This window comes from Bombyx mandarina, chromosome 01 (assembly GCF_030267445.1).
Source record: "Bombyx mandarina strain Sakado chromosome 01, ASM3026744v2".
NCBI lineage: Eukaryota > Metazoa > Arthropoda > Insecta > Lepidoptera > Bombycidae > Bombyx > Bombyx mandarina.
The window spans coordinates 14,096,795-14,120,921 of record NC_143208.1 but is presented as its reverse complement, the minus strand read 5'-3'; the positions used below and the strand labels follow the sequence as shown (position 1 = coordinate 14,120,921).

At 34.3% G+C, this 24,127-nt stretch overlaps 2 protein-coding genes and 1 long non-coding RNA gene across 3 annotated transcripts; all 3 read right to left on the bottom strand.

The window, feature by feature from the left end:
- Positions 1-216: 216 nt before the first annotated feature.
- On the bottom strand, positions 217-6,756 carry LOC114252639 (uncharacterized). The gene is made up of 3 exons (XR_003625157.2): positions 5,961-6,756; positions 5,641-5,751; positions 217-1,236 (listed from the first exon to the last, which is right to left on the bottom strand). It is a non-coding gene; the product is annotated as an uncharacterized LOC114252639 (long non-coding RNA).
- A 1,338-nt stretch (positions 6,757-8,094) lies between these two features.
- On the bottom strand, positions 8,095-12,536 carry LOC114252525 (uncharacterized). Its single transcript, XM_028187015.2, has 5 exons — positions 12,376-12,536; positions 12,012-12,206; positions 11,569-11,883; positions 10,277-10,771; positions 8,095-10,116 (listed from the first exon to the last, which is right to left on the bottom strand). The coding sequence occupies exons 2-5, from the start codon at positions 12,192-12,194 to the stop codon at positions 9,961-9,963; spliced, it is 1,149 nt and encodes a 382-aa protein (XP_028042816.2). The 5' UTR covers positions 12,195-12,206; positions 12,376-12,536; the 3' UTR covers positions 8,095-9,960.
- Positions 12,537-14,033: 1,497 nt separating this feature from the next.
- LOC114252662 (uncharacterized) lies at positions 14,034-22,576 on the bottom strand. Its single transcript, XM_089728500.1, has 9 exons — positions 22,425-22,576; positions 20,618-20,830; positions 20,203-20,517; positions 19,426-19,980; positions 18,983-19,136; positions 16,215-16,423; positions 15,820-16,137; positions 15,216-15,707; positions 14,034-14,993 (listed from the first exon to the last, which is right to left on the bottom strand). The coding sequence occupies exons 2-9, from the start codon at positions 20,798-20,800 to the stop codon at positions 14,829-14,831; spliced, it is 2,391 nt and encodes a 796-aa protein (XP_089584626.1). The 5' UTR covers positions 20,801-20,830; positions 22,425-22,576; the 3' UTR covers positions 14,034-14,828.
- Between the last annotated feature and the right edge of the window lie 1,551 nt (positions 22,577-24,127).

Here is a 24,127-nt window from a genome sequence, read left to right as displayed (position 1 = left end):
AGAAAAAAAAAAAAAAAAAAAAAAAAAAAAAATATATTACGCCATCTACAGGAGCAATGAGAAACTAATAACCAACCATCTAGTGGCCGCCGCCCGTAAGCAGTAACTTTTACTTACTCTATTTTACTCTTCAACTTTTACATAAGTACTCTACTTTTACTTTTACTTATACAGTAAATTTTACTTTCAAAGCGCCTATAGAAGTTTTACTTCAAATTGAAAAGTCATCTACAATGTTAAAGGTTAAATTTTTTTGATAGAAATGGAGGAATATTATTATGGTGAACTAAATACATTTTTTGAAGTATTACATGATTACGAGTATAGGTTTTATGATCACATAGAATATATTTCAATACTAGATTTGTTAACCACAAACCACTTGTCAGTAATTATTATTTTTGGGTTGAAGGATCACCATTCGTCCAGAGACCTTAGTGCTTAGTCAGGATGAACGGGGACCTCGAGGGCTCAGCCTGAAGGCGAATTTCTAATAACAACAGTTCTAGTGCCACCGGAGGAGGCCTAACTGCTCAACAACAGCTGCAGCGCGAGTTCATCCACCACCTTAATCGGAATCGCGTCCTACTGAGAAGATCAGGATCAGAAGGCTGCTACTACGGGTTCAAGCTCATGGTGACTTTTGCTTTGGTTCATGCTAGCTTCGAACAGCACTAAGATTGGATGAAAAGGAACCGCCATGAATCAATGGATTGTACACAAAAACGAACCATTACTAACGCCACGGTACTATTCTACATAATTACACATAATCTATTTAAGATAAGTTACTTAAAATTTTGTTTCGCACTTACAATCTTGTGCAATAGGTTATGCATTCTAAAATTAACATTGGTTTACGCCACTAATAAATGATGATCTATTGGTAGAAATGTGATTCAGCATCGTCAAACAGAAAGCCACAGATTATGGATCTATCTTCGATGATGCCATTACACGCCTCCTTTGGAAGTTGTACTTTTTATATATTTATTTATTACTTATAACTATCAAACAATTATTTGGTTACGGTTGTTCGGTTTCAAAATATTACTTTCATATATAAATTGAGTTCACGAGTCAATATTTAACTGGAAATCCATAGAACCCAAGCTATTCTTAGTTCTTCCTTGAAATATGCTTTTCAATATCCTGTTAGCTGACAAAGTCCGACGAGCCTGCAGGACTTAAATGACCCGATATGGTCGAGCTCTCGCTGAATTCCCAGGGCAGGCACTGTAAAGAAAGAACTTGGGTGACCTCACAAATAATCCTATAAATAATCGAATTCGCCGGATTGTATTGGTCCAAGCTGCCTGCTTAGGAAATTTTCCAATATCGAAATTCGCAATTTTTTTTAATTAAATGGGTTAAAAAAAACATGACATTTAAAGCTAAGCCATTATCGGTGTGTAGATTTCCACACAATTATTGTTGCGGTCGCCCGGTCAATTATAACGTTCGCCATTAACGTATTTCTATTTATGAACGCATTAAAAAAAACATTTAATTTTACTATTTTTAGTATACATTATTAAATTCAGAATAAATAAACCTTTATTAAAAAAAGGTATTAACGTCATAAATTACTATTTAAAATGAAAATTTGAGCTGTCGTTAAGAGTTTAGACGAATTTAATATCAATGGATGAGCTTATGGCTTAGTGAACGAGTTTCCGGCCCATTTCATTTTCAGTGGTTAGTGAAGACAAATGCAGTCATCTACTTTGAGACATGAGTTTTATGTTTCAGTTTTACAGTACAACGGCTGTAAGCTGAAACGCATTACTGCTTCACGGTATAATGGTGATACCTACACCTGCGTGGTTAAAAGACGCCCTAACACCAGTAACAATCCGGTTTTCAAAATTAGAAGCCACAAAATGTGTAGGAACACACAAAACAAAAAAATACGATAGGAAACACAACTCTGTGCTATTGATAAATTTAAATCGCCACAGAAAACTTATGATTCGTTTCTGAAAATTTTACTGGCATGGTGAAAATTCTACATAATAAAGGCATGCATTATTTCAGAAAAACCAACTCATTATAGCAACATAATATTATGAACATGCAATAAAATCTATGAGTGCAATGGATCAGTCTGCAGGTCATTGACTCGCCAGATGCTTATAACACTTATAAGCCGATAGTAAGCGATTAACACGAATGTATAATTTCGTAACTATGTAGAACTACAAACGCTATATACGCTACTATATAGAAATATGTATATCCATTTACGGATACCCGGTCGAGGGGGTATATGTACATAAAAATAATAATCTTCATGTATAAAATGTATATGTGTATGAATGTAGTATAGTATGATAGTATAGTATAGTGTAGTATTTTATTTGATTGAGCTGTAATTTTGCCATTGAGGGATATATAATATCATCAACCTATGTATTGCAAGTGGTGCAAAGGTCGTTTTTACATTAAATTACATTAATCTTATAGGATTTGGTTATAGACTTCCATTAATAGTGCAAACAATTAAAAGTTTAAAATGAGAAAGGGCAGAAAAGCTAAAGTATAACAATTAGAAATAAATTTATAACAGAATAGGTATTACCTTCTTTATGTAAAATAATAAAGTTTAATTAGTAACAGAAATACAGAAATTACTGTGACAATTAACATTCTTAGTTTACATGTAAAAAAAACGAACAAAATTTACGCTCATACATTTTCTACATAATGGTCATTGCCATCATAAGTTTGAAAGTTACTTAAATAATGTTTTTATGTGTAACAGATATGAAAAGATAATTACATTGTGGTGGTGGCTGTCTATCTGTCTGTCCTATCGACTTCAAGCCATTTCAGGTGCAAGTAAAAGTACCACTTTGAAATTATTATAGTAAAGATTATAAAATTACCCAATGCAAAAGTATAAGACTATCAATAATAGCTCTAGTTGAATGGTTAGATAGAACTGAGTACTGATATGAGTGAAATAAAAAAATAAAATTTGAATAGAATGATTGGGTGTTATCTGCAAAACATATTAGACAGATGTAGGAAATAGGGCATATATATTTTTTTTTTATTGCTTAGATGGTTGGACGAGCTCACATCCCACCTGGTTTTAAGTGGTTACTAAACCCAACCATAGACATCTACGATGGAAATGCGCCACCCACCTTGAGATATAAGTTCTAAGGTCTCAATTATAGTTACAATAGCTGCCCCACCCTTCAAACCAAAATGCATTACTGTTTCACGGCAGAAATAGGCAGGGTGGTGGTACCTACCCATGCGGACTCACAAGAGGTCCTACCACCAGTAAAATTAATTTATTTTATTTTAAATTAATTTGTTTCAATATATGTGGACTATCAACAAAAAGGGGGATAACAAATAAAATAACATCTAACAGAACTATATCATACTTCTAACTATTTCTTTAATTTTTAAGCAAGTTCACATATGCAAGTTAGCGAATAGACTTAGTTCTGCAGCGTTTGCGGTAAAAAAAATACGAACGTATACTGATGAAGATACGGCACGTCTAGTTTATTTCAGTTATTTTCATAGTGTTATGTCCTATGGCATTTTGCTATGGGGCAATGCTGCCGATGTCGAAACGATTTTCATCCTGCAGAAGAGGGCTATTCGTGCTATTTATAATATGCACCCGAGGGAATCCTTGAGGGACAAGTTTAAGGAAATCAAAATTCTAACTTTAGCGTCCCAATACATTTTTGAAAATTTATTGTACGTGCGTAAAAACATTGTAGAATTCCCCAGAGTCTGCGATTTGCATAATGTGAACACTAGGAACAAACATAGGCTTGCGTTGCCGGCGGCTCGAATTAAGAAAATAAGCAACTCTTTCAGGGGGCTGGGTGTACAGCTTTTCAACAAGATCCCACAAAACGTTCAACTACTACCTGTTCATAGATTTAAGAAAACTGTCAAGGAACGTTTGTGCAACAAGGCATATTATAAAGTTAAGGATTTTTTACTAGATGGCACTACGTGGGAATGAGGCGTTCGCTCCTGGCCTTTTCATTTTTCATTATTATTATTATTTATTTGAATTGTATTTTTTTGACTTGTTTTTTTGTATACTGTAAATATGTTTTCTTGTTTAAAAAAAAAGAAAATAGTTGAGAAAATACAAAAAAAAAAAAAAAGCCCGCTGAGTTTGTTTCGCCGGTTCTTCTCAGGACTGTGGCTTTTTTTGGAACCGGTGGTAGAGTTAACATTTTCTTTTACATTTTGACATTCAACAAGTGTGTTTTTGATGACATCCAAGTTGAAATAAATGATTTTGAATTTGAATTGAATTTGAATTTGAATTTGAATTTGAGTAGTTATTTAGGAATAGGTGAGTAAATGAGCCTACCTGTTGTAAAATTTGACAATCCTGAGTAACGGATAGGGTGTGCGTTCGATTCCCACAATAATTATTGGCAAGCATTTGTGATAAATGATATTGTTTGCTCATTGTCTGGGTGGTGTTTAATACACATATAAAAACATATATCAGTTGGTTCCCATAGTGCAGTGAATCCTAGTTTGAGGCCAGTGTGTGATTTGAAGCAGATGGGAAAGCTGCTTATTTACTACTTAAGTATACAGGAGAGGACTACAGGCTAGCCTCACACCTCCATTCCCTACAGTAACTCAGTAACAGGTGATTGGCAACTTGTCAAGGCTAGCTGAATTGGGCCAAGATTTAGATAATATTAACATGCGATGTATATTAAAGTTGTTAGAAGTAATATGGGATAAGCTTCCATTAAATTTATGACATAACAAAAGATTATGTGTGTATAGAACAACTTTCATTAAAAAAAGTTATTGATTATAGAGGAAATCTCTGTATTGCCAAAAATAGTAATTAATTTGTGATTTAACACTAAATCTACCCACAGTTCCTGTATATTTTTACCATGCTTTGTCAAAGGTTATCATTTTTATTATACAATGCAGATAGTATTTGTTTTTTCTTGGAAAAGAGGAAATATAATTAGAAATAATGAGTGAAGAAAATATTATAAGCATATTCTAAGAATTTTACTATAGTATAGCTAATGATATCATATAATAACATTTACATTTGATTTTATGTGTAATTTATAAAAGTTTGAAAAGGGTCAATTTTAGAGGTACTAGTAGGTTTAGTGTTAAGTAATTTTATTTTAAGCTGATGCTACAAAATTTATCATAAAATAGAGAGTTCGCCATAGTTGTTATATAGTTAGAGCAAATAGAGCCGCAAGCTTTCTCACTCGAGCACAAATATTTTACAAATACTTCGCACTGGACACGAGTGCGACACACTAGAGCGAGAGGGAAGAAGTAAATATTCGCTTTAGAAGAATGAAATCATGATTTCTACATTGCTTAGCTCTGCTTTGCTTTGCTGTGCTTTACAGGATACTAAACACAAAGCTAGTTAATATGGTTAATGATTCAGAAAGAGGCTTTAACTAGGATTCACATTTTTGCATTCAAATCAAGCATCATTGTCTGTTTGAAACTAGTTTAATGTCTGTTTTTCATTCTATATATATTGATATGTATATACATATATGCATCACAATGATTTGAATTTGACACGAAAAGAAATTGAATTAAAAAAAAATATTTTAAAAAAATTATGAATTACAGATTACTCACCATTGTATACCTACATGAGAAAGCAAGTTGAATTGAACCATCAATGTGTTTAAATCATTGGCATTTGTGAGCCTTTCAAGAGCTTTATGAATAATTACAATTTGTTCCGCTCTGTAATAGAAATGTTATAATTAATCAAAGGCACTTATCAGATAAATTCAATATTCTCTAGTTTTATGAGATAAATTCGATATTCTCCAGTTTGTGTTGTTATTACATAACTTCTTCTGTAGGACCATTAAAACAGTGGCAGCGTATTTGTTCGTTTTGTACTGAAATTTATAAGAAAATAAAAACAAAATTTTAAATGCAATTTTTACCATTAGATCAGCGTAATCTGAACTGAATTGTAGTTAAGCTTTGTTTGACTGATGTTACGCTATAGAGCCCCGTACACTTCTAGTCCAGGAAAACCATAACATAGTTTTCATGAGTGGATTTAGACACGCTTCCTTAGCGTGAACAAATAACCAAATTAGATGATGGATTCCTTTAGTTTCTTCTCAATCGTTCGGCTCTCTAATCGGTATACTTTTTTCTATGCCAATAATTCTACAGTCTTTTTAAGTCTTTTGTTAGGTAACAAAGGCCAGATTATCATTATTTATTACTTTTAAATATCAACGCATGCGTAGCATTTCTTTCTTAACTACTCAGCCAGAGGCAGAGGTATCCTGTTTTGACAAAAACATTTTTTTTTCCGCGGGATGACGAGACTTTTAAGCTATTTTGGAAATTTTTACATAGGTATTGTACATTGCATATAAGTGTATTTCAAAGTATCAATATAGTTCAGTATTCCGTTTTGTAGAATAATGTTTTTTGGACATTAAAGTAATTTTGTCCAAAGTTAAAATATCTTAATCCGGGGCTCTTGTTTTATTTAACTGAAAACAGAGTTCAGAATGTAGATAAAATTTATTTATCTATTTTTTAATGTTTTTACTTTTAATAAAACAAAACTATTATAAAAAGTAAAATATAATGAAGTGGGTCATCCAAAGATTCCTAAATAAAATAATATCCATAGATAATATTCATATACAATACACAAACTTATTGAGAATAGTATTTATAATAGTGATTATACAGGACGGTAGCACTGTTATATTGTAAATGCGTAAGACATTTATTTTAGAAGTGAAAACTTCTTTAGAATCGTTGTGATTTCAAACCGGATGCAACGGAAAAAACGACAGGTAAGAGACACAAATACAAAAATGTGTAGGATGAAGCCAGCAAAGAATGAGACAGAAATATACATACTATTTAATACAGCGCCATCTGTGAGATTTTTTAATACTAACGTGTGTATGAAGAAAGCTCTTGTAGTGAATTTTAATTTAGGATTATACGTGAAATTAAAATATCAATTCACAGAGGGCGCTACGCTAATGAGATGAGATGATATGGGATGAAATATAATTTCAGTAAGATGGTGGTCATTTACTGAGATTTTTTCAGTGGACTTTTTGGAGGATCACGAGAATTTACGTCCAGCGGCTTTGTTTCATTTTCCCACACTTGTGCACTTTCACAGAGATTAAACAGTTAATAAACCACCGTTATTACACATTTAAACCTGAAGAAACACTAAATAGACAAAAATAAAACAAATCACACAGCTTCACTCCTCGCGTTCCAGTCCTTTACTATTGCAATGTTACAATGAAAAATAACGTCGCAAAATGACGTCGCAATCACGAAATATGTCTATGAAATCTTCATCAAATTCAAAAAACCATCTTATGGAGGCCATACACACTAGGTTTTGCATGCACAGTTTTGCCATTAACTCTCAGTTGAGCTACCTACATGACGACGTTGTAGGACGCCAATACCAAACTACAATGTACGACGTTGATGTGATAGCTGAACTTGGCTTAGCTTGTTTTGCAGAACAGAGAAAGTAAAAACGATCGCACTGAAAAGTCTAAACGCTGGTTCTTAAAAAGAAAGCAGTTCTCCCACATAAATTTGATAAATGAATTGTGATTTACACCAACAGAATAGAACAATTATATACGAATGGAAGGTAAATTTAATGTCGCAGACAATTAAAAACTGAGAATTGTGGCAGGTAAGCTCGCTGGACACCACATACGCTCAGTTATGCTCGCGCGCAAACATAACCGAGCCACATAAAATATCAATTTTGATATTTGCTCGGTTGCATGTACATGCACCGATAACTGTACAGTTTAATCACATACACGCTAGGCTTGCCTTTCGGTTATGCATGCACGATTAAAACCATCATGCAAAACCTAGCGTGTTGGCCTCCATTACACGGAGAGTAGGTAGAGGTACTCCATTACTAGGAGATACATTATTAAGAATGCTTATTCTAATTTGGCCAAAGAGGTCGGTAAGTGTACAAATACATTTTAAATTTATATGTTAATGATGACATTGAAAATGTTAAGGTTCTAAGATAAAATTAAAATATCCTAATATATTTATTAATTTTATTTTTCACATTCATTTATTCTATTACACAATTCTAAATAGCTCCATAAATAAGTAGCTGTTACATAGCTTATCCTATCATAAAATAGAAAAAAGGGCATGTCTAAAAGTGATTACATTGAGATTAAATTTGGTTATATTCTACTTTTTGGAGATTTTAAATATACCACAAAACAGTGGTTTTGGCTTAATATCTACGAGTACCTACATAATTTAAAAACTAAACGTTTAGGCCATCACAACATTTAATTTTTTTATTAAGTACAACAGGCCATATTGAAAACGTCATACTACTTTAGATCTTATAGTAATGTTGTAGTATTTTTAATAATAACCCAAATGTTTTTCTAAGAAATACATTGACAAAAACACATAAAGCAATAATAATATAATCTACTAAGTATCGAAATATATTCAATACATCAATATTACACACTTACTATACTAAACCTATTTTGTGTTAAGAAAGTTTGAGCCAGACAATATATAATGTAAAACATGGCATCATGGAAATAGAAAGATAATCCAAGAGAATATTTTGAGTGTAATCTTTATCAAACTGTTATTAAAATCACCCATTCGTATTTTGTTTTGACCTGTGATGTTGAAGTCTCTGCCAACCGTGACCCAAAGTAAGACTGATTTTCATCCATTGTGTTTTTTATTATGGCATTATCGATTACATGGACCACAGATCCATGCATCTGTGTAATGAAGAAATGTTGCCTTTTCCATATTCGGTTCCCATCATCACATATCTGTATACACATATAAGGTACAACAGATATCATTTTTTTTTGTCCAATCAGCACAAATGTTTAATCGCAGCCAGTTCAGTAGTATTTGTGAGATACGCAACCAAAATATTAGAAATATCCAGATGAAAGATCAATATTTGTAGTACAGGTAGGTACAACATAATTATGTATCTTCTTGTCGTTGAATATACACGCTTTCCTGTTACTATTACAAGGTTCTATTTATTACAAGCCACAATTTCTAAGGAATATCAAAATTGGATAACTTTTCTGTGAAGCCCAATCAAAATACAACAAAAAATAGGCATCAATTATTTGTGTACAGATAGACATTCGTAATCCTTTTATAATAAAAATGTAATAATAAAAATTATTATAATTTTGACGCCAATACTCTTTCAGACTTTCTTTTTAAAAATAACCTTTGTAAAAACCCTTTAATTCCATCCTTAGTATATTATTGTATTTCCATCCTCCGAAGTTATTTGAAATTACTTCGAAGTAGGTACCTACCTACTCTTTTTTTTGTTCTCATAAATGGACAGATGAGCTCACAGCTCACCGCATCTTAATGTGAACACCACTGCCCGCCTAGAGACATGAAGTCGAAAGTCTGAGTTTTGTTGAAAAAATTGTTCTACCCTTCAAACCGGAATCTCAAAATGAAAGAGAAAAATGAAGGACGGTGACATTAATCTGTACGCGCTTTGAATTCCTTATTATCAATAATATTTATTTGGTTTGACAAAGTCACCTCATTTGTGAACAAACGTTAAGATAAGGCTGGAATTTAAAAAAAATGGTACCTGCTTCAGCATCCGTCCAAACCGAATCGTATATTTACGAAACGCACCCAACACATAACCTGTATGGACTGAAGACTATATGTATATGTGAGACTATATACTCCAATAAGCCTACTGACTATGGGTCCTGTTCTCTTCCATTTTTCACCAAAACGTTCTGTAGAACGATCTTGCACAGCTTCTTTGGACTTTCCGTTGCTTCTTAATAACCTAATCGAATAACGCATGTTGAATGTTAGATTCTAAATAGTAAAATATTGTATGTTGTAAGAAATTTTATCGTGTCTTTAGTTCTTGTTCTTGGTCACAAGATACATGTGAAGACGCCACGAGGCAGAAGTCCTGCTTTCCCTGTGGCCGAAGGTACCAAAGTGCTCCAACATATTATCCAAGCCGTGTTCGATGCTATTGCAGAAACCGCAGTGGTAAACATCAGGGCGTACCTTGAATGATAAAATTTTGTTTAAGATGTAATGTTCGGTGTAAGTAGAAAACAAAATTATATTCAAAGTTTATTAGCGGCAGGATATGTTAGGTATGCATGTCTTGATTTGAATGTTTGAAAAACCGGTGATAGAGATTTTTCCGAAAAAACATTAATACCTCTCTGATAAACTCGTCTTCGGCAGACTTTAACGTAATAACTGGAGTTTCCTTCATCGCAGTTTCGTGTTTCAAAGTTACGTTATGGCTGTCGATTTGATCAATCGTCAATTTGACATTGCAAGCCATACATTTCAGAGTATCCTTTGTTATGAAATAAAAGCTGAAAACGTTGACAACAATTTTTGTATTGATAACGATGTCAGTGCCTCCCAAAAATGGCACTTCGATAGAATAAAAATTATTAATGAATTGCTCCATAGTCTCCTTCTTAATAATCAGATCCTTTGAAAGCTCCGACTTATTTTTATTGAAATATTGACCAAACTCTTTAAGTTGTACAATATCAGTGGCATCTTTTGCAGCCTTTGCCAGTTTTTCTTGTATCTGCTTATGTTTGGAGCGTAAAAAATGTGTTGTTACACATGCTTGAATTGAGGTTTTCACCAACCTAAAAACCTCGTTGCATGTCAAGCATTGGAATGAGTTGTCCATCTGAAAATATGAAGATTTATTCAAAATCAAATAATTTACCAAATACCAATCTACTACTATTTACTAGTTACTAATAACCTCTACCCGATGATATGTAGGCGAAGTAAAATGTCCCTTAAAAATAAGGTGACACTCTACAAAACTTGCATACGCCCCGTCATGACCTATGCAAGTGTAGTGTTCGCTCACGCGGCCCGCACTCACTTAAAATCATTCCAAATTATTCAATCCCGTTTTTGCAGGATAGCCGTCGGAGCCCCGTGGTTCGTCAGGAACGTCGACCTCCATGACGACCTGGACTTAGAGTCCATCAGTAAGTATCTACAGTCGGCGTCGATGCGCCACTTCGATAAAGCGGCACGACATGAGAACCCTCTCATCGTGGCCGCCGGTAGCTACATTCCCGATCCTGCGGACAGAATGGAAAGCAGTCGACGTCGCCTAAAACACGTCATCTCGGATCCTCCCGATCCACTAACGGTGCTTCTAGGTACTTCAAGCACCGGTCACCGTTCTCGTCGAACCCGTCGCTTGCGACGAAGGGCTCGACGAGTAAATTAACTCTCAGACACAGCCCACTGAGTTTCTCGCCGGATCTTATCAGTGGGTCGCGTTTCCGATCCGGTGGTAGATTCTGCGAAGCACGGCTCTTGCTAGGGTTCGTGTTAGCAACTTCATCAGGTTTGAGCCCCGTGAGCTCACCTACTAAAGTTAGGGTTACGCTGAAATAGCCTCTCAAGGCTCTCAGATTAGGTAGGGGAAAAAAAAAAAAAATCTGCCTTAAAAGCCGTACTGACCATTCTGTAGAGTCCATTATAGATCCTAAACTCCACCTCGACTTGCAACATCTTAGCAAGATGATCTGCGTTAGAAATGTGATCCTCCATATCATCGCATTGAATGTCACAGAGTATGCACTTGTTCTCAACAATCCCATTCCATGCTTCTTTTGTGATGGCCACGTCTTTGTAAATAATCAAGCCGTTTCCCAAGCATTCGAAGCAAGAAGTATCCTTCCTACGGATATGCTCATTTTCCGATACATGAACTCTTCCTATGTCCATCGTTGCAATACATTGATTACAGAGCTCACAGTAGAATCCTTTTTTCACCTGTGTATGCAAGCACGAAATAAAAAATTAACAACTTTGTTCGTTTCGCAGTCACTGAAGGACATTTTAATATAATTATTTTATTGTAAGGTATATAGGACAGCTATGAATAAGTCACAATTGCCAACCTTCCTGATGTAGTCATCGACAAACTCATCCACAAAACGGCTTGCGTCTAGATTTGCTTTATGCTCCTCCTTCAAGATATGTTTCGCAGCATCTACTTCGCTTGAGATGTAAGTATCGCAAACGAGGCAGGAGGAGTACGCAGACCCCAATAGGATCGCGTTCTTGTTAAATTTCGACGTCATCTTTGAAGATGGCTAAAAAATCGATAGAATAAATAAAATGTCAGTATTTTATTTTTCATTCATGCAAACAGTACTATTGATCAATTTAATTGCCAATCTACTGGTTTTATGAAAGAAGAGAAAAACAAAGGATATTTTAAATACACGAAACACTAAACCCATATACTTTTTTATAACTTACCGTTGAAGTTTTCCTGCTCAGATATTTAATGAAGACACAATATCAATAAATACAGTTGAATTGAATAATTCAAACAATTTTATCTGGAGGACCCAGCCACCAGCTCAGCGACCCGTCTAGAATGTTTGCTAATCGATTATTGCAGACATGCGCAGTTGGGTGGCGTCTATGAAGTCAGTATAAGTAGCTTAAGTAACAAGTGTCTATTCATTGTTTATTTTCTTTTTTCAAATTATTTCAAATTAATTATATTAATGTAAAGTTATGGTACATAATTTATGACAGTTTTACTGCCTAGATTTATATCACAACAATCATACCGTTATCGTCTTAAAGATTAAAGTTGTCATACTTGCTGAATTATTTAAAGTTGTTGTTTATATATAATATAGTTGTTGTTGTTTATCTCCTTGATACTAATTCTTTTGCGTCAGCTGTCGCTAATAATAGGGTCTTCACTTTATATTTCTGCCTAATTTTGTAATGTCTGGTAATTTCTGCTGCGAAAATCTTCCTCCTTAATCCTTAATCCTGAAGTTGATACTTGCTCTTTACATCCTCATTGTACATTAACAATAAGCACGTGACTCAAAAAATAAAAATGCTATAAATCCTGTCTCTGTGCTACCTCTAGAAAATTATATATTAAATATGCCGATCTCTCTAACAACACATTCATTGAAATCATTTGTATCAGGGAATCTCTTTTTGAGGGTACCTTACCCGGAATTGTGCTATGAAACTACATAAAAACTTGGCGACGTTTGGAATGCATCATAGTGTATGTAGTCTGAAGAACATGCTTCGTTCGATACGAATCTTATTTTCCGGCATTCACATTGTTATTTCTAATTTTGATCTCTTTTAACTTTAACACAAGGAAAACAATATGAAGTTAAATAAAAGCTTTACGAGCTTGTGTATACATAAATTTGACGAATACTCAAGTTTAATAGAATCTTAAGATGAAATATTAATGTAATTAGTGTAAAATTATTAATATAACAAATAAATAGGTCGCAGTAGAGTATTAAACAGTTATTGGCGCTTTGATGTATTAGTGAAAAGGAATATGTGAGTCGACTATTATCAAAGCCGGCAATGTGACTTTTGGACAATTATTGGTAAATCAGAAAAACGAATTATTGACTTTGTATTCTATTGGTCGTCACAAAACTCTTCTGAACGACATCTTAGATAAATAACAGGTTAAGTATTAACCTTTATTTAATGCAGGTTTTGAACCGTATTCTTTGAAGGAGACGATTATATTCAAATCAATCTGTATCGCCATATCAATAACATTTTTTTGTCCAAATACACAGATTGCCACCTTTGATAATAGACGACTCATGTAAATTATGAAAAGAAAATGTGCACTGATTGTGAAAGTGAAATTTGATTGATCAGAGATTTCCCGGAATAGCAAGCACTAGTATTAACCAATGTCAGGAGAAAATTCTCAGCTAAACTTAGTCGTTTTTTACTAGTAATTGTAGATAATTACATCCTCTTTTTCGCCACAAAAATGAGTTACGCAGCGCTTCTCTTCGGTCCATTCTCAGAGGTCCTTTGTTCGCTGTGTTAATTAGTTTAGCTCTAAGTATCATAAATTTGATATTATGCACATTATAATTAGGTAAGTAAATAAAAACACCTTTATATTTTTATTATCCTTTATTTGTTACAGTCCTTTACTCTTTTATATTATTAATAAGCTCCCCTGAAGAAGGGTATTGTTTCAACTATTGATTAAGACAATAATAATATTATTATACACGACACCGACGCCTACTTAAAACAGGAAATGTTCTGAATACGAATAAATACTTATTATGTTAGGCAATTACAATACGTTACAAAGTTTGTGCTACAATCTAAAGAAATAAATGAATCATGTTTAAATAAGAAGACATTGGCACAGAAATTCCTGATCTTTCTTTCAAGCAAAATTTGTTAATACGAGTTCAATAATCTCACATACTAGATACTATGTATTTGAGCTTCATAGGTATTAATAGATAATTATTATTAGTTAAGGGGACTTTGGTAAGGATATATTTGTGTCGGATCGATTCAGTAAGCTACGTATGTAGCAAGAAATTCAGGCGACAATTATTTGTTGAAGATAGACAAAGCTAGTGTAAATATCATATGTAATGTCACAAATATTTCCTAAGATTCATTAAATTCATTAAAAACTAGAAACATTAAAATTGAAGTTCGATAAACTGCAGTTGATCAATACGTCTCGGGCTTAAGTTCCCATTGTAGATTTTCTTTTGATGTTATTTTAGTTACCAGAAAACTCGGTGACTTTTATCCAGCGTGTAAATTTGAATTTTCCCAAGACCTAATACTTCTTAGCCTAAATCGAAATGTATGTATGTAATATTCAAATAGATCCAGATAATAAATATTCAGATAGTTATTCGACAATGCGCGATTATAAATTACTGTTGTTTATTTTTATTCTTAGTCTGGATATGCATGTAGAAACGCCAAGAGGAAGAAGTTTTGCATTCCTTGTGGTTAGACGTGTTCAAGTGATAGACGATTTTGCTCAAGCCATTGTATGTGATGTTGCAATAGCCGCAGTGGTATATTTCAGGACGTACCTTAAATGATAAAGTTCTTTAAATGAGTACATACATGTATTACGTCTCTAGCAGAACACAATTAAAATGAATAAAGTGAAATAAGGAGCAGGACGTTTCGAGTGGGGGTAGATACCATAATAAAGTAGATGATGTGTACCAAGAGTAGCCACATTCTGCCCTTCTGCGCGACTTAAAGATGTTTTCACCAAAACTTAGTGTTAGATAAACAAAAATCATTACCTCTCTGATAAACTCGTCTTCAGCACATCTTAGTACAATAACTGGAGTGTCCATCATTGCACGCTCGTGTTTCTTGGTAACTTTGTGTGTGTCAATTTCATCAAGCGTCAATGTGACCTCGCATACTTCACATATCAATGAGTTCAGCTGTGTTATAAAATAGAAACTGAAAATGTTCACAACTGTTCTCATGTTGATGACAATATCTGTGCCGCCCAAACATGGATTCTTGATAGGATAAAAATCGTTGATGTATCTCTCCATGGGCACTTTCTTCAGGATCGGATCTTTGGATTCTGCAGTTCCCTTTGGATCAGTTAAATTGGACAGTTTCTGTTGATAATTAGACTGTTCGATTTGTTCTTTGGAACTCTTTTCTAATTTATCGTAAATCTCTTGGTGGTTAGGATGTAAAAAATGCGACGAAATACACGCTCGAGTTGGGCTTTCAAAAACCTCGTTGCAAGTTAAGCAATGGAACGAATCGTCCATCTGAAATGGTAACGAAATTATTTTAAATTACAGAAGAAAAATTACGTTCTTTCTATTATATACCGTCAAAAAGAAGATATTGTTTCGATAGTGTTAATGAATCATGACTGACCGTCTTCCTGTACAGTCCACCGTAAATCCCGAATTGCACATCGAACTTTAACATATTGAAAATGTGTTTAACGCTGGTAATGTGCTTCTTCACATCATTGAATTCAATAGCACAAATAATGCATTTCTTTCCAATGATCCCATTCCATGCTTCTTTCGTGATAACAATGTTTCTAAAGAGAACCATGCCATTCTCCAAACGCTCGAAGAGATAGGCGCCCTTATTACGGATATGCTCATTGCCTGTTACATGGAACCTTCCTTTGATTATTGTTGATAGATATTTATTGCAGAACTCACAGAAAAATCCCTTCTTGACCTGTTGAAACAGTATAAATAAATAGATAAATAATGTTCATTTCGCAAACGTTAGATAGATAGAGTGTCGTCACAAACCTTCCTTATGCGGTCCTCGATAAACTCAGCCACGAAACTACTAGCTTCTAGACTTTTTTTGTGTTCTTCCTTTGAAATATGCAGTGCGACATCTCGTTCGCTTGGAAGGTAAGTTTCGCAGACGAGACAGCACGAATGCAATGTCCTTGTTAGTATTGCGTTCTTGGTAAACTTCGAAGCCATCTTTAAGATAGGCGCAGCAAATAAAACTGCAAAAAAAATTGTCTATATTTGAATCACAAAATGCACCTTTTCAAAGAATTGACAGGAAATTTGAAATTATGCATAAAAATCTACCTTCAAAATGTATTCTACTAAATTCGTTTCTTTTTGTTACTAGTCTATCTATGGAGATGTATATTTCTATCCAATAATCATTTCACTGCAATTTGTAATAAGAATTGATAGGTTCATGCTTTTTTTCTGTAACTTACCATAAACTGTCTCTGTTTAAGTAGAGAAAACTCTAGAACATTAGAAATTTGAATTAACTTGTAACGGATAAACTTTATTCTTATGCCGAGAGGCCCAGCTAACAGCTCCGGATCAGGCACCCAGAATCTTAAAATCGATTAAAACAGGCATGCGCAGTTGATACGGTTGCCTAGAGCACTACAAGCTATTGATTTTAAAATAAAAAACAAAAAACCATAAATGAAAATAACTTGCACACTTATGTATTAGTTAGATCAGTAGTAAAAGTTTAAATAAAAAAATGATTTACAATTTTCTGTTTCTTAAATATAAGAGACGTTATTTTTTAAATCCAAAGAAAAACTCCTTTCATTACGATTTGTTTTTGCCTCAGGCAACAACATCCTATAATTCGTAATTCCCTAATTTGATCTTAGATCGTTTCTAGCAATTCTAAAGTATTGTAATTAAACATTAGCTATTAAAAATAAGCGGGATTTCTCAGCTACGTTTTTCTTCGAATGAAATAGGAATGGTTAAAACCGTCTTGGCTTTACCCCTGGTCCTCCCATGGAGATCGGCAAAGCAAAGTAACGTAACAGATGAGTATTTGAGAAATAATATTATCGGGAAACATAAGCTGAGCTCAAAACTAGACATTACAGTTACGGCGTCTATATTTTTTTGGGAAGAATACACCAAAACTTCAAGATTATGCTTTCGTTTTAGAAAATATCCTTATTTTTTAATAATTGTGTAACCGTAGAATAGCAAATAGTCGGACGTAATATGAGCCCGCGTGAGTAAGAACCATAAGCCTGCCTATTTCTGCCATAGAGCAAACCTGCGTTTAGGTTTTAAGGGTAGATGGGACAGCTCTTAAATGATGTAACTGAAACTTGCCTTATGTCTGGGTGGACGCTGAATTACCTTTCTAGCAGTATCCACTCCACACCAGGTTCACCGTGGACTACCATAACCACCTAGTATAATTAATATGCATTTCTACATATTTTTTTATAAATATAAAATTTTCCGTTCGTTCAGCGGAAACGTAACGATATTATTTGAAAACAAAGTTTTTTTAGGTAAGTATTTATTTTCCTAATAATACATCCATATAATTAAAATGTGTCGTGTTTTAAATACAACGTGGTAATATTTGATATTTTCGTAAGAACCAGCGTACACGACCGTTTCATTGAGTCTACATGTCACAAAGATTTTTAGATATAGTCCACCATCCACGATCATATTCATCGTAATTCTTGCAGGATACTTGAGGCTGTACAAATTAAAACTTGCCCATTTGTGGTTATGTACTTGAAAATTAAAGTATGTTTAGATTCTGCCGAATGATCGTTGCACAGGCCCGACCACCGGTCACCACTGAAGCTATGGTGGTTTAATTACATAACCATCAAATCTAATAAAGCCTTAACTTTTTCAATACTTTAATACTGTGTCAGTGAAAATGAACGCGTATGACGGACACAAAAGTAATTGTATTCATCAAAATTTTATTTTTAAAACTGCGCTATTAAATATGGCTTTACAGACATTTATAGGTCATATCGTTACAATTCTAAACTACTGCTACTGTTATTCTAAGTAGTCTCCTAATAATTAGATAAAACATTAAGATCCAAGAGAGTAAGTACAATTGCTACTTTTTAATTATGAGTTCCATTTATTAAGAAAGACATGTACAATCTACTACTTGAAAGACATTGAATACAAAATCGAATGCTACTCTAATATTTTAAATCAAAACTATTAATACGATGAAATTACGGCTTTCAGTTGATATTCAGTTGAGAGATACAGAGGAAAGGTAGGACGGGTGAAGGAAATTATGCGATTTTTTTCGAAGCTGTGGTGTTACAGAGTCTTATTACTAACCCTATTCTGACATAAAAGGTTGCTATGGGTATTATGAGAGATTATATTAAGAAGGTTTCTAATTCAATTACATAAATTTAAAATACATTTCAATACGTTTGAATAAGTTTTAGACAGACCTTAAAAAAGATTATGCATCATTAAAATCTACCGTAATATTTGCTGTGTGATTACAATGTTTCATTTTTTATTTCTATGAGCGTCACGAAAATGTAAATATCTATGAAATGACTATGCGACGTATATGAAATAACAACACCATTCAACTATGCGCTCTCACGACTAGTAACTACTTTGAGTATCATTACTATTGAAAATTAATAAGAATATTAAATAGTTTCGCATTAATTTATCCATAAACCGGCATCCTTCGTCGTCCTTAGCAGCTGATTTTTAACCTATTCTATAGTCATATTTTTGAGAAGTATCAGAATAGCTCATGACTTTGCTTTATTCCAATTTCTTAACCAGCATGTGCTCGTGGAGACGCCAAGCTGCAGATATCCTGCTTTGCTTGTGATCTGCGGTATTCAAGTGCTTTAAGATGGTGTCCATGCCTTGTTCGACGATGTTGCAAAAGCCACAGTGGTAAACTTCGGGACGTACCTTAAATGATAAAAGCGTAGGTAGTACGTGATTTGAGTAAATTTAATAATCATAGGAATTGGATAAATGTTGTTTGTAATAAAAATTTAGCGTAGACAATAGATGATCTATGCTTATTATTTTGCAGGCACTTTTTCAATTTCATTTTCGAAAGTGAGCGACTTCGTTTATCAGGTGTCAATTTTAGTTTAAGAATTTATGATATTTAGTATAAGTTACCGTTACAGGTAGCCTGCTTAGAGTTTAGATGGAAAGTGTCAATAATAATTATATTTAAATGTAACATTACCTCTCTGATAAATTCATTTCCCGCAGCCTGTATTAATATGACTGGAGTGTCACTCATTGCAGCTTCATGTTTCTGAGAGAGTCTATGGGCGTCAATATCATCAGAGTTTAAAGTGAGGTCACAGATCTCACATTTCCAAGTATCCAATTTCGTTATGCAATAAAAGCTTGAGAGCCCCACAATTATTTTTGTGTTTATGACAACATCTTTGCCGCCCAGAGATGTGCCCTTGATCGCATAAAAATCATTGATGAATTTCTCGATGGACAGCATCTTGATTCCGTCGTCGTTGTCATCTTCATTTGCAAGGGACGAATCAGATGACAGCCGGCGGCTTGAACCATTTAAAGCATTCTTCGCATTTAAGCCACGTGATTTTCCTTTATTCGTACGTTTGTCGTTATTTTGTAATTGTTCGTTTGCAGCTTTTGCTAATTTGTCATAAATCCTTTTATGTTTAGACTCTAAGAAATGCGTTGTTGCACTTGCTTCAACATTCGTATTTACTGGTGTATAAACTTCGTTGCATGTTAAGCATTGAAACGCGTTTTCCATCTGAAATTATGTCAACTATTTAAGCACTATAATCCGTGTTTGAAGTGGGACGCTGTGTTTAATATTAGTTCATGAAACATTAAAATATGAAAATTAAATCATATTTATTGCTGCTTCAACTGTTACGTCTAAAATTATGCTATAAAAATATATCAAAAGAACTAGACAATAAAAAAAAAAAAAAAGAAAAGACCACTTGACAATTTCAAATAATATACTAACCACTCTGTAGAGTCCGTTGTAAGCACCAAACTCCACATCTACCTGTACCAACTGAAAAAGATGTTCTTGGCTAGTTATGTGACTCTCTAGAGAATCAAATTCTGTGTCGCAGATTATGCACTTGTTCTCAATGATCCCATTCCATGCTTCTTTCGTGATAGGTATGTTTTTGTAGCTGACCATACCATTTTCCATCCGCTGGAAAAGTTGGACGCCCTTATTACGGACGTGTTCACCATCCGATACGTGGAGCCGTCCTTGTATTATGGTTGAAAAGTATTTATTGCACAGCTCACAGAAGAATCCCTTTTTAACCTTTAGAAAAATTAAAGTAATATAAAATAAAAAAATAGAAAACCTTCAGAAAAAGATAAGCAAATTTCTAACTTAGCATATTGAAGTGATTTGCGCAAACCTTTCTTATTTGATCAGTTATAAATTCCTCCACGAAAATGCTAGCTTCCAGATTTGTTTTATGGTCATCCTTTGAAATGTGCCGTATAGTGTCTCGTTTGCCTGCGAGGTAGCATTCGCAGACAAGGCAGTACGACTGCAAAGTCCCAAATAAAATTGCGTTCTGGCTAAAATTCGAAGTCATCTTTGCGATGGTCAGCAGCTATCAAAAGTACTGGAACAAGAAGGTTTTATGTTTATTTTTATAACCCATATTTAATTTTACTCTCAGTGCGATTTGCCACTTTAATTAATTACAGTGATGTTCTAATTAATGGATATAAATGTATATGTCAATTTAGTTTCCGTAGAAACTTATACTTTGAACAAAACTGTTGAGCAAGCGAGTCTTTTGTACATGTACCGTTTCCAATAGAAAATTTGTAAGAGCGAATAATACTGTTTAGGTTTGTGTCGTAACCCTCACAAAGTGCCGAGTGGGTTACTCTCAAGAAATTGTAAAAAATCTCGATCTCATCGCTTAGAGCCTTTGGGTCTACGGAAAGACTTTAATGCTCTTTGTGTCATGTAATGTCTCTTTCATGTCACTAAAGAAATGCTTCAAATTATTCTATCATCGTCAATCGCAACTTCTGTTCTTGTAGAAGAGTACGTCCATATCACTCGGAACCGCTGCATTCATCGAGGGTGCGAGTCATCGTTTTTAGAATGAATGAGCTTGTTCTCCATTGTGTTCCCCAAGCACTATGAAATGTCCTCACAACAAAGTTTGAAAAGAGTTCGCAGTGATAGGCAGCATCTTGAATATGCCCCTACCACTGCTATTGTCCATTCAAGCTTCTTCAATTCAATGAGCAAGGGTAACCACTAGATGTGCTACCTGGTCATTTGTTTATTACGCAAAAAAGTAGTTAACATTGCCTATGGTCGCTCAAAAAAACTACTTATCGCTAACGACCGTAGTGTTCGGCTCCAACGCCAGTAGGCGTTCTTTCCTCTAGTGAATGTTACGGGACGACATGAATGGGCGAGACCGAGCGGCGCGCTAACCGGACTCTAGGTCGCTCTTCAGAAGAGCAACCGATTGGCGGTATATTACGTTCAGAAACGGCAGGCTGGTTCTGAACTAGCGGTGTATTCCGGAACACCAGCGGTATCATGTAGGGCCGCCGTACGGTGACGTCCGACGGAGAGTCGTAGACTAACGCCTCGACTACTCCGTCTGCCGGACATCCTTAGGGACAGCTGCGCGTCTGGTTGTAGTAGGTTGTTGTCCGGATTTTGTCTCGGGCGGCCATCGGACGTAGGGCGAGGGTGCAGGAGTCATTTAGTAGGTGAGCCTTTAACACTTTCGACCGCCAAGTCCCACATGTCCCGCGTGTCCCTCAGAACCTCGTAGGAGGTCCAACCCCGGCCCAAAAAAACAAAGGCCCCTTTATCGAGGCAAGCACACGCCTCCACACACGATTAAGTTTGAAGACAGGCGTCTTCACAATCTTAAAATTCCCAGCTTTAAACAGGTTTTGTTTTCGTATGCGTGATTGAAGAATATTCACTGACTTTTGATTTACTTGGGTGTATACAATTCGAAAATCAGCTACCGAAAAGTAAAGAAAGCCCGTTAAAAATGTTCCCCATAAAGGTAACACCTACGTATATTTATTGGTTGTATTGAATTAAATATAAGGTTCTTTAAGCGTGTACACCATTAAAAAGCATCGATAATATTCTAAATTTTGAAAAAATATGCAAAACAAGCAAAATTGTCTGTTAAAATGCAACAAAACAATAAGATTTTTGAAACTTACTTTATAAGTGTTTCAGCTGAAGTAATGATGGACACTTTCAACACAATTGCGCCGAAAGGTCCAGTCAGGGGCTCAGCGACCCGTCAAAAGCGCTTGTGAATCAATAATAACAGATATGCGCAGTTGCGCGCGTCTAACAGTGTATTCTATCTATACATTTATTGTAAAGATTTCTAGCGGGATAACTAATTTCAAATTTATTATAGAAAGGAGAAAATTAGTTTATACGAAAAAGTATAAGGCGAGAAGTATGTAATAGGGTCAAAATATTAATTTATATTGAACTATACGACAATACAATAATATAATTTCATAATTTTTTGTTTCATAAGCTCTATTAAATTACCAGTTCTTGTAAGCAACAGCTGTAAAGGTATATGTATGGGTTAACGATGTGAATTATAAATATATTTTTTGGACAAGACAAGAACCATGATACTTATATGTTTTTAGTGTAAAATTGTCCTCACTGGAAGACAATAGTTAGCATTATTGGCATAGGTGCCATTGGACAGATGGCGATAAATGTGTTCCGTAAGCCACTATATGTAATAAATATTAATGTGAACAAGTTTAAAAAGCGTAATATATAAGTATAGGTAATAACTAATACATTTAGTTTAAGAATCCAAGATTTTAACTATTAAGCGGAAAAATCCGAAAAAACCTTTACATGAGTCGTCTATTATCAAAGGCGGCAATCTGACTTTTGGACAATGATTGGTAAATCAGAAAAACGAATTATTGACTTTGTATTCCATTGGCAGTCACAAAACTCTTCGGAACGACATCTTAGATAAATAACAGGTTAACTATTAACCTTTATTTAATGCAGGTTTTGAACCGTATTCTTTGAAGGAGACGATTATATTCAAATAAATCTGTATTGACATATCAATAAAAAATTTTTGTCCAAATGTACAGATTGCCGCCTTTGATAATAGACGACTCACATATCCGAACTTTTAAAGGATATTCCGAACGAAAATTGTTTTAAACTAGATATTATGTTGAGTAGTTTTTAAGCTACAAGTATAGATAGAAAACTTTATTTTTGAGTTCATTATTTTATCTATGGTCTTTCATGGTTATCAAAATTCATAGGACTTTTTGGCGGGCACGCAAGGAATGAAGTTGTGTGATTTGTTTTATTTTGTCTATTTAGTGTTTCTTCGGGTTTAAATGTGTAATAGTGGTGGTTTATTAACTGTTTAGTATCTGTGATAGTGCACAAATGTGGGAAAGTGAAATAAAGCCGCTAGACGTAACTTCTCGGGATCCTCCAAAAAGTTCACTGAAAAAATCTCAGTAAATGGTCACCACTTTACTGAGATTATATTTCATCCCGTATAATTTCATCTCATTTCATTTCATTTTATTCCAGTTAATTAATATCTTAAATTAATCATCTTCATTAAATTTCACTCCTTATTATCATATTTCATAAAAATAAGAATATAAATCAAAATAAGACATGACTTAAAGGTCTTAGTTACCAGGTCATAAAATTCCTGAAAACAAAAAAAAAACAAAATTCATAGACGTCACAAGGACTCTTTGGCGGGAACGCGAGGAGCGTAGTTGTTTGAATGTATGTTTGGTTAATTTGGTGTTTCAGCAGTTTTAAACGGCTTGTTAACCGTTTAGCCTTTGTGAAATTGCATAAGTTTGGGAACTATATTTTTCGAGCTCCTTCAAAAGCT

Excerpts from the sequence above, each read along its gene's own strand:
- LOC114252525 (XM_028187015.2), bottom strand. The coding sequence starts at position 12,194 with ATGACGTCGAAATTTAACAAGAACGCGATCCTATTGGGGTCTGCGTAC. Across the intron at positions 11,884-12,011 it reads TCGATGACTACATCAGGAAG|GTGAAAAAAGGATTCTACTG; the intron begins GTTGGCAATTGT and ends TTGCATACACAG. Across the intron at positions 10,772-11,568 it reads ATAATGGACTCTACAGAATG|ATGGACAACTCATTCCAATG; the intron begins GTCAGTACGGCT and ends TCATATTTTCAG.
- LOC114252662 (XM_089728500.1), bottom strand. The coding sequence starts at position 20,800 with ATGACTTCGAATTTTAGCCAGAACGCAATTTTATTTGGGACTTTGCAG. Across the intron at positions 19,137-19,425 it reads GAAATGAATTTATCAGAGAG|GTACGTCCCGAAGTTTACCA; the intron begins GTAATGTTACAT and ends TTATCATTTAAG. Across the intron at positions 15,708-15,819 it reads GTGGACTGTACAGGAAGACG|ATGGACGATTCGTTCCATTG; the intron begins GTCAGTCATGAT and ends TTACCATTTCAG.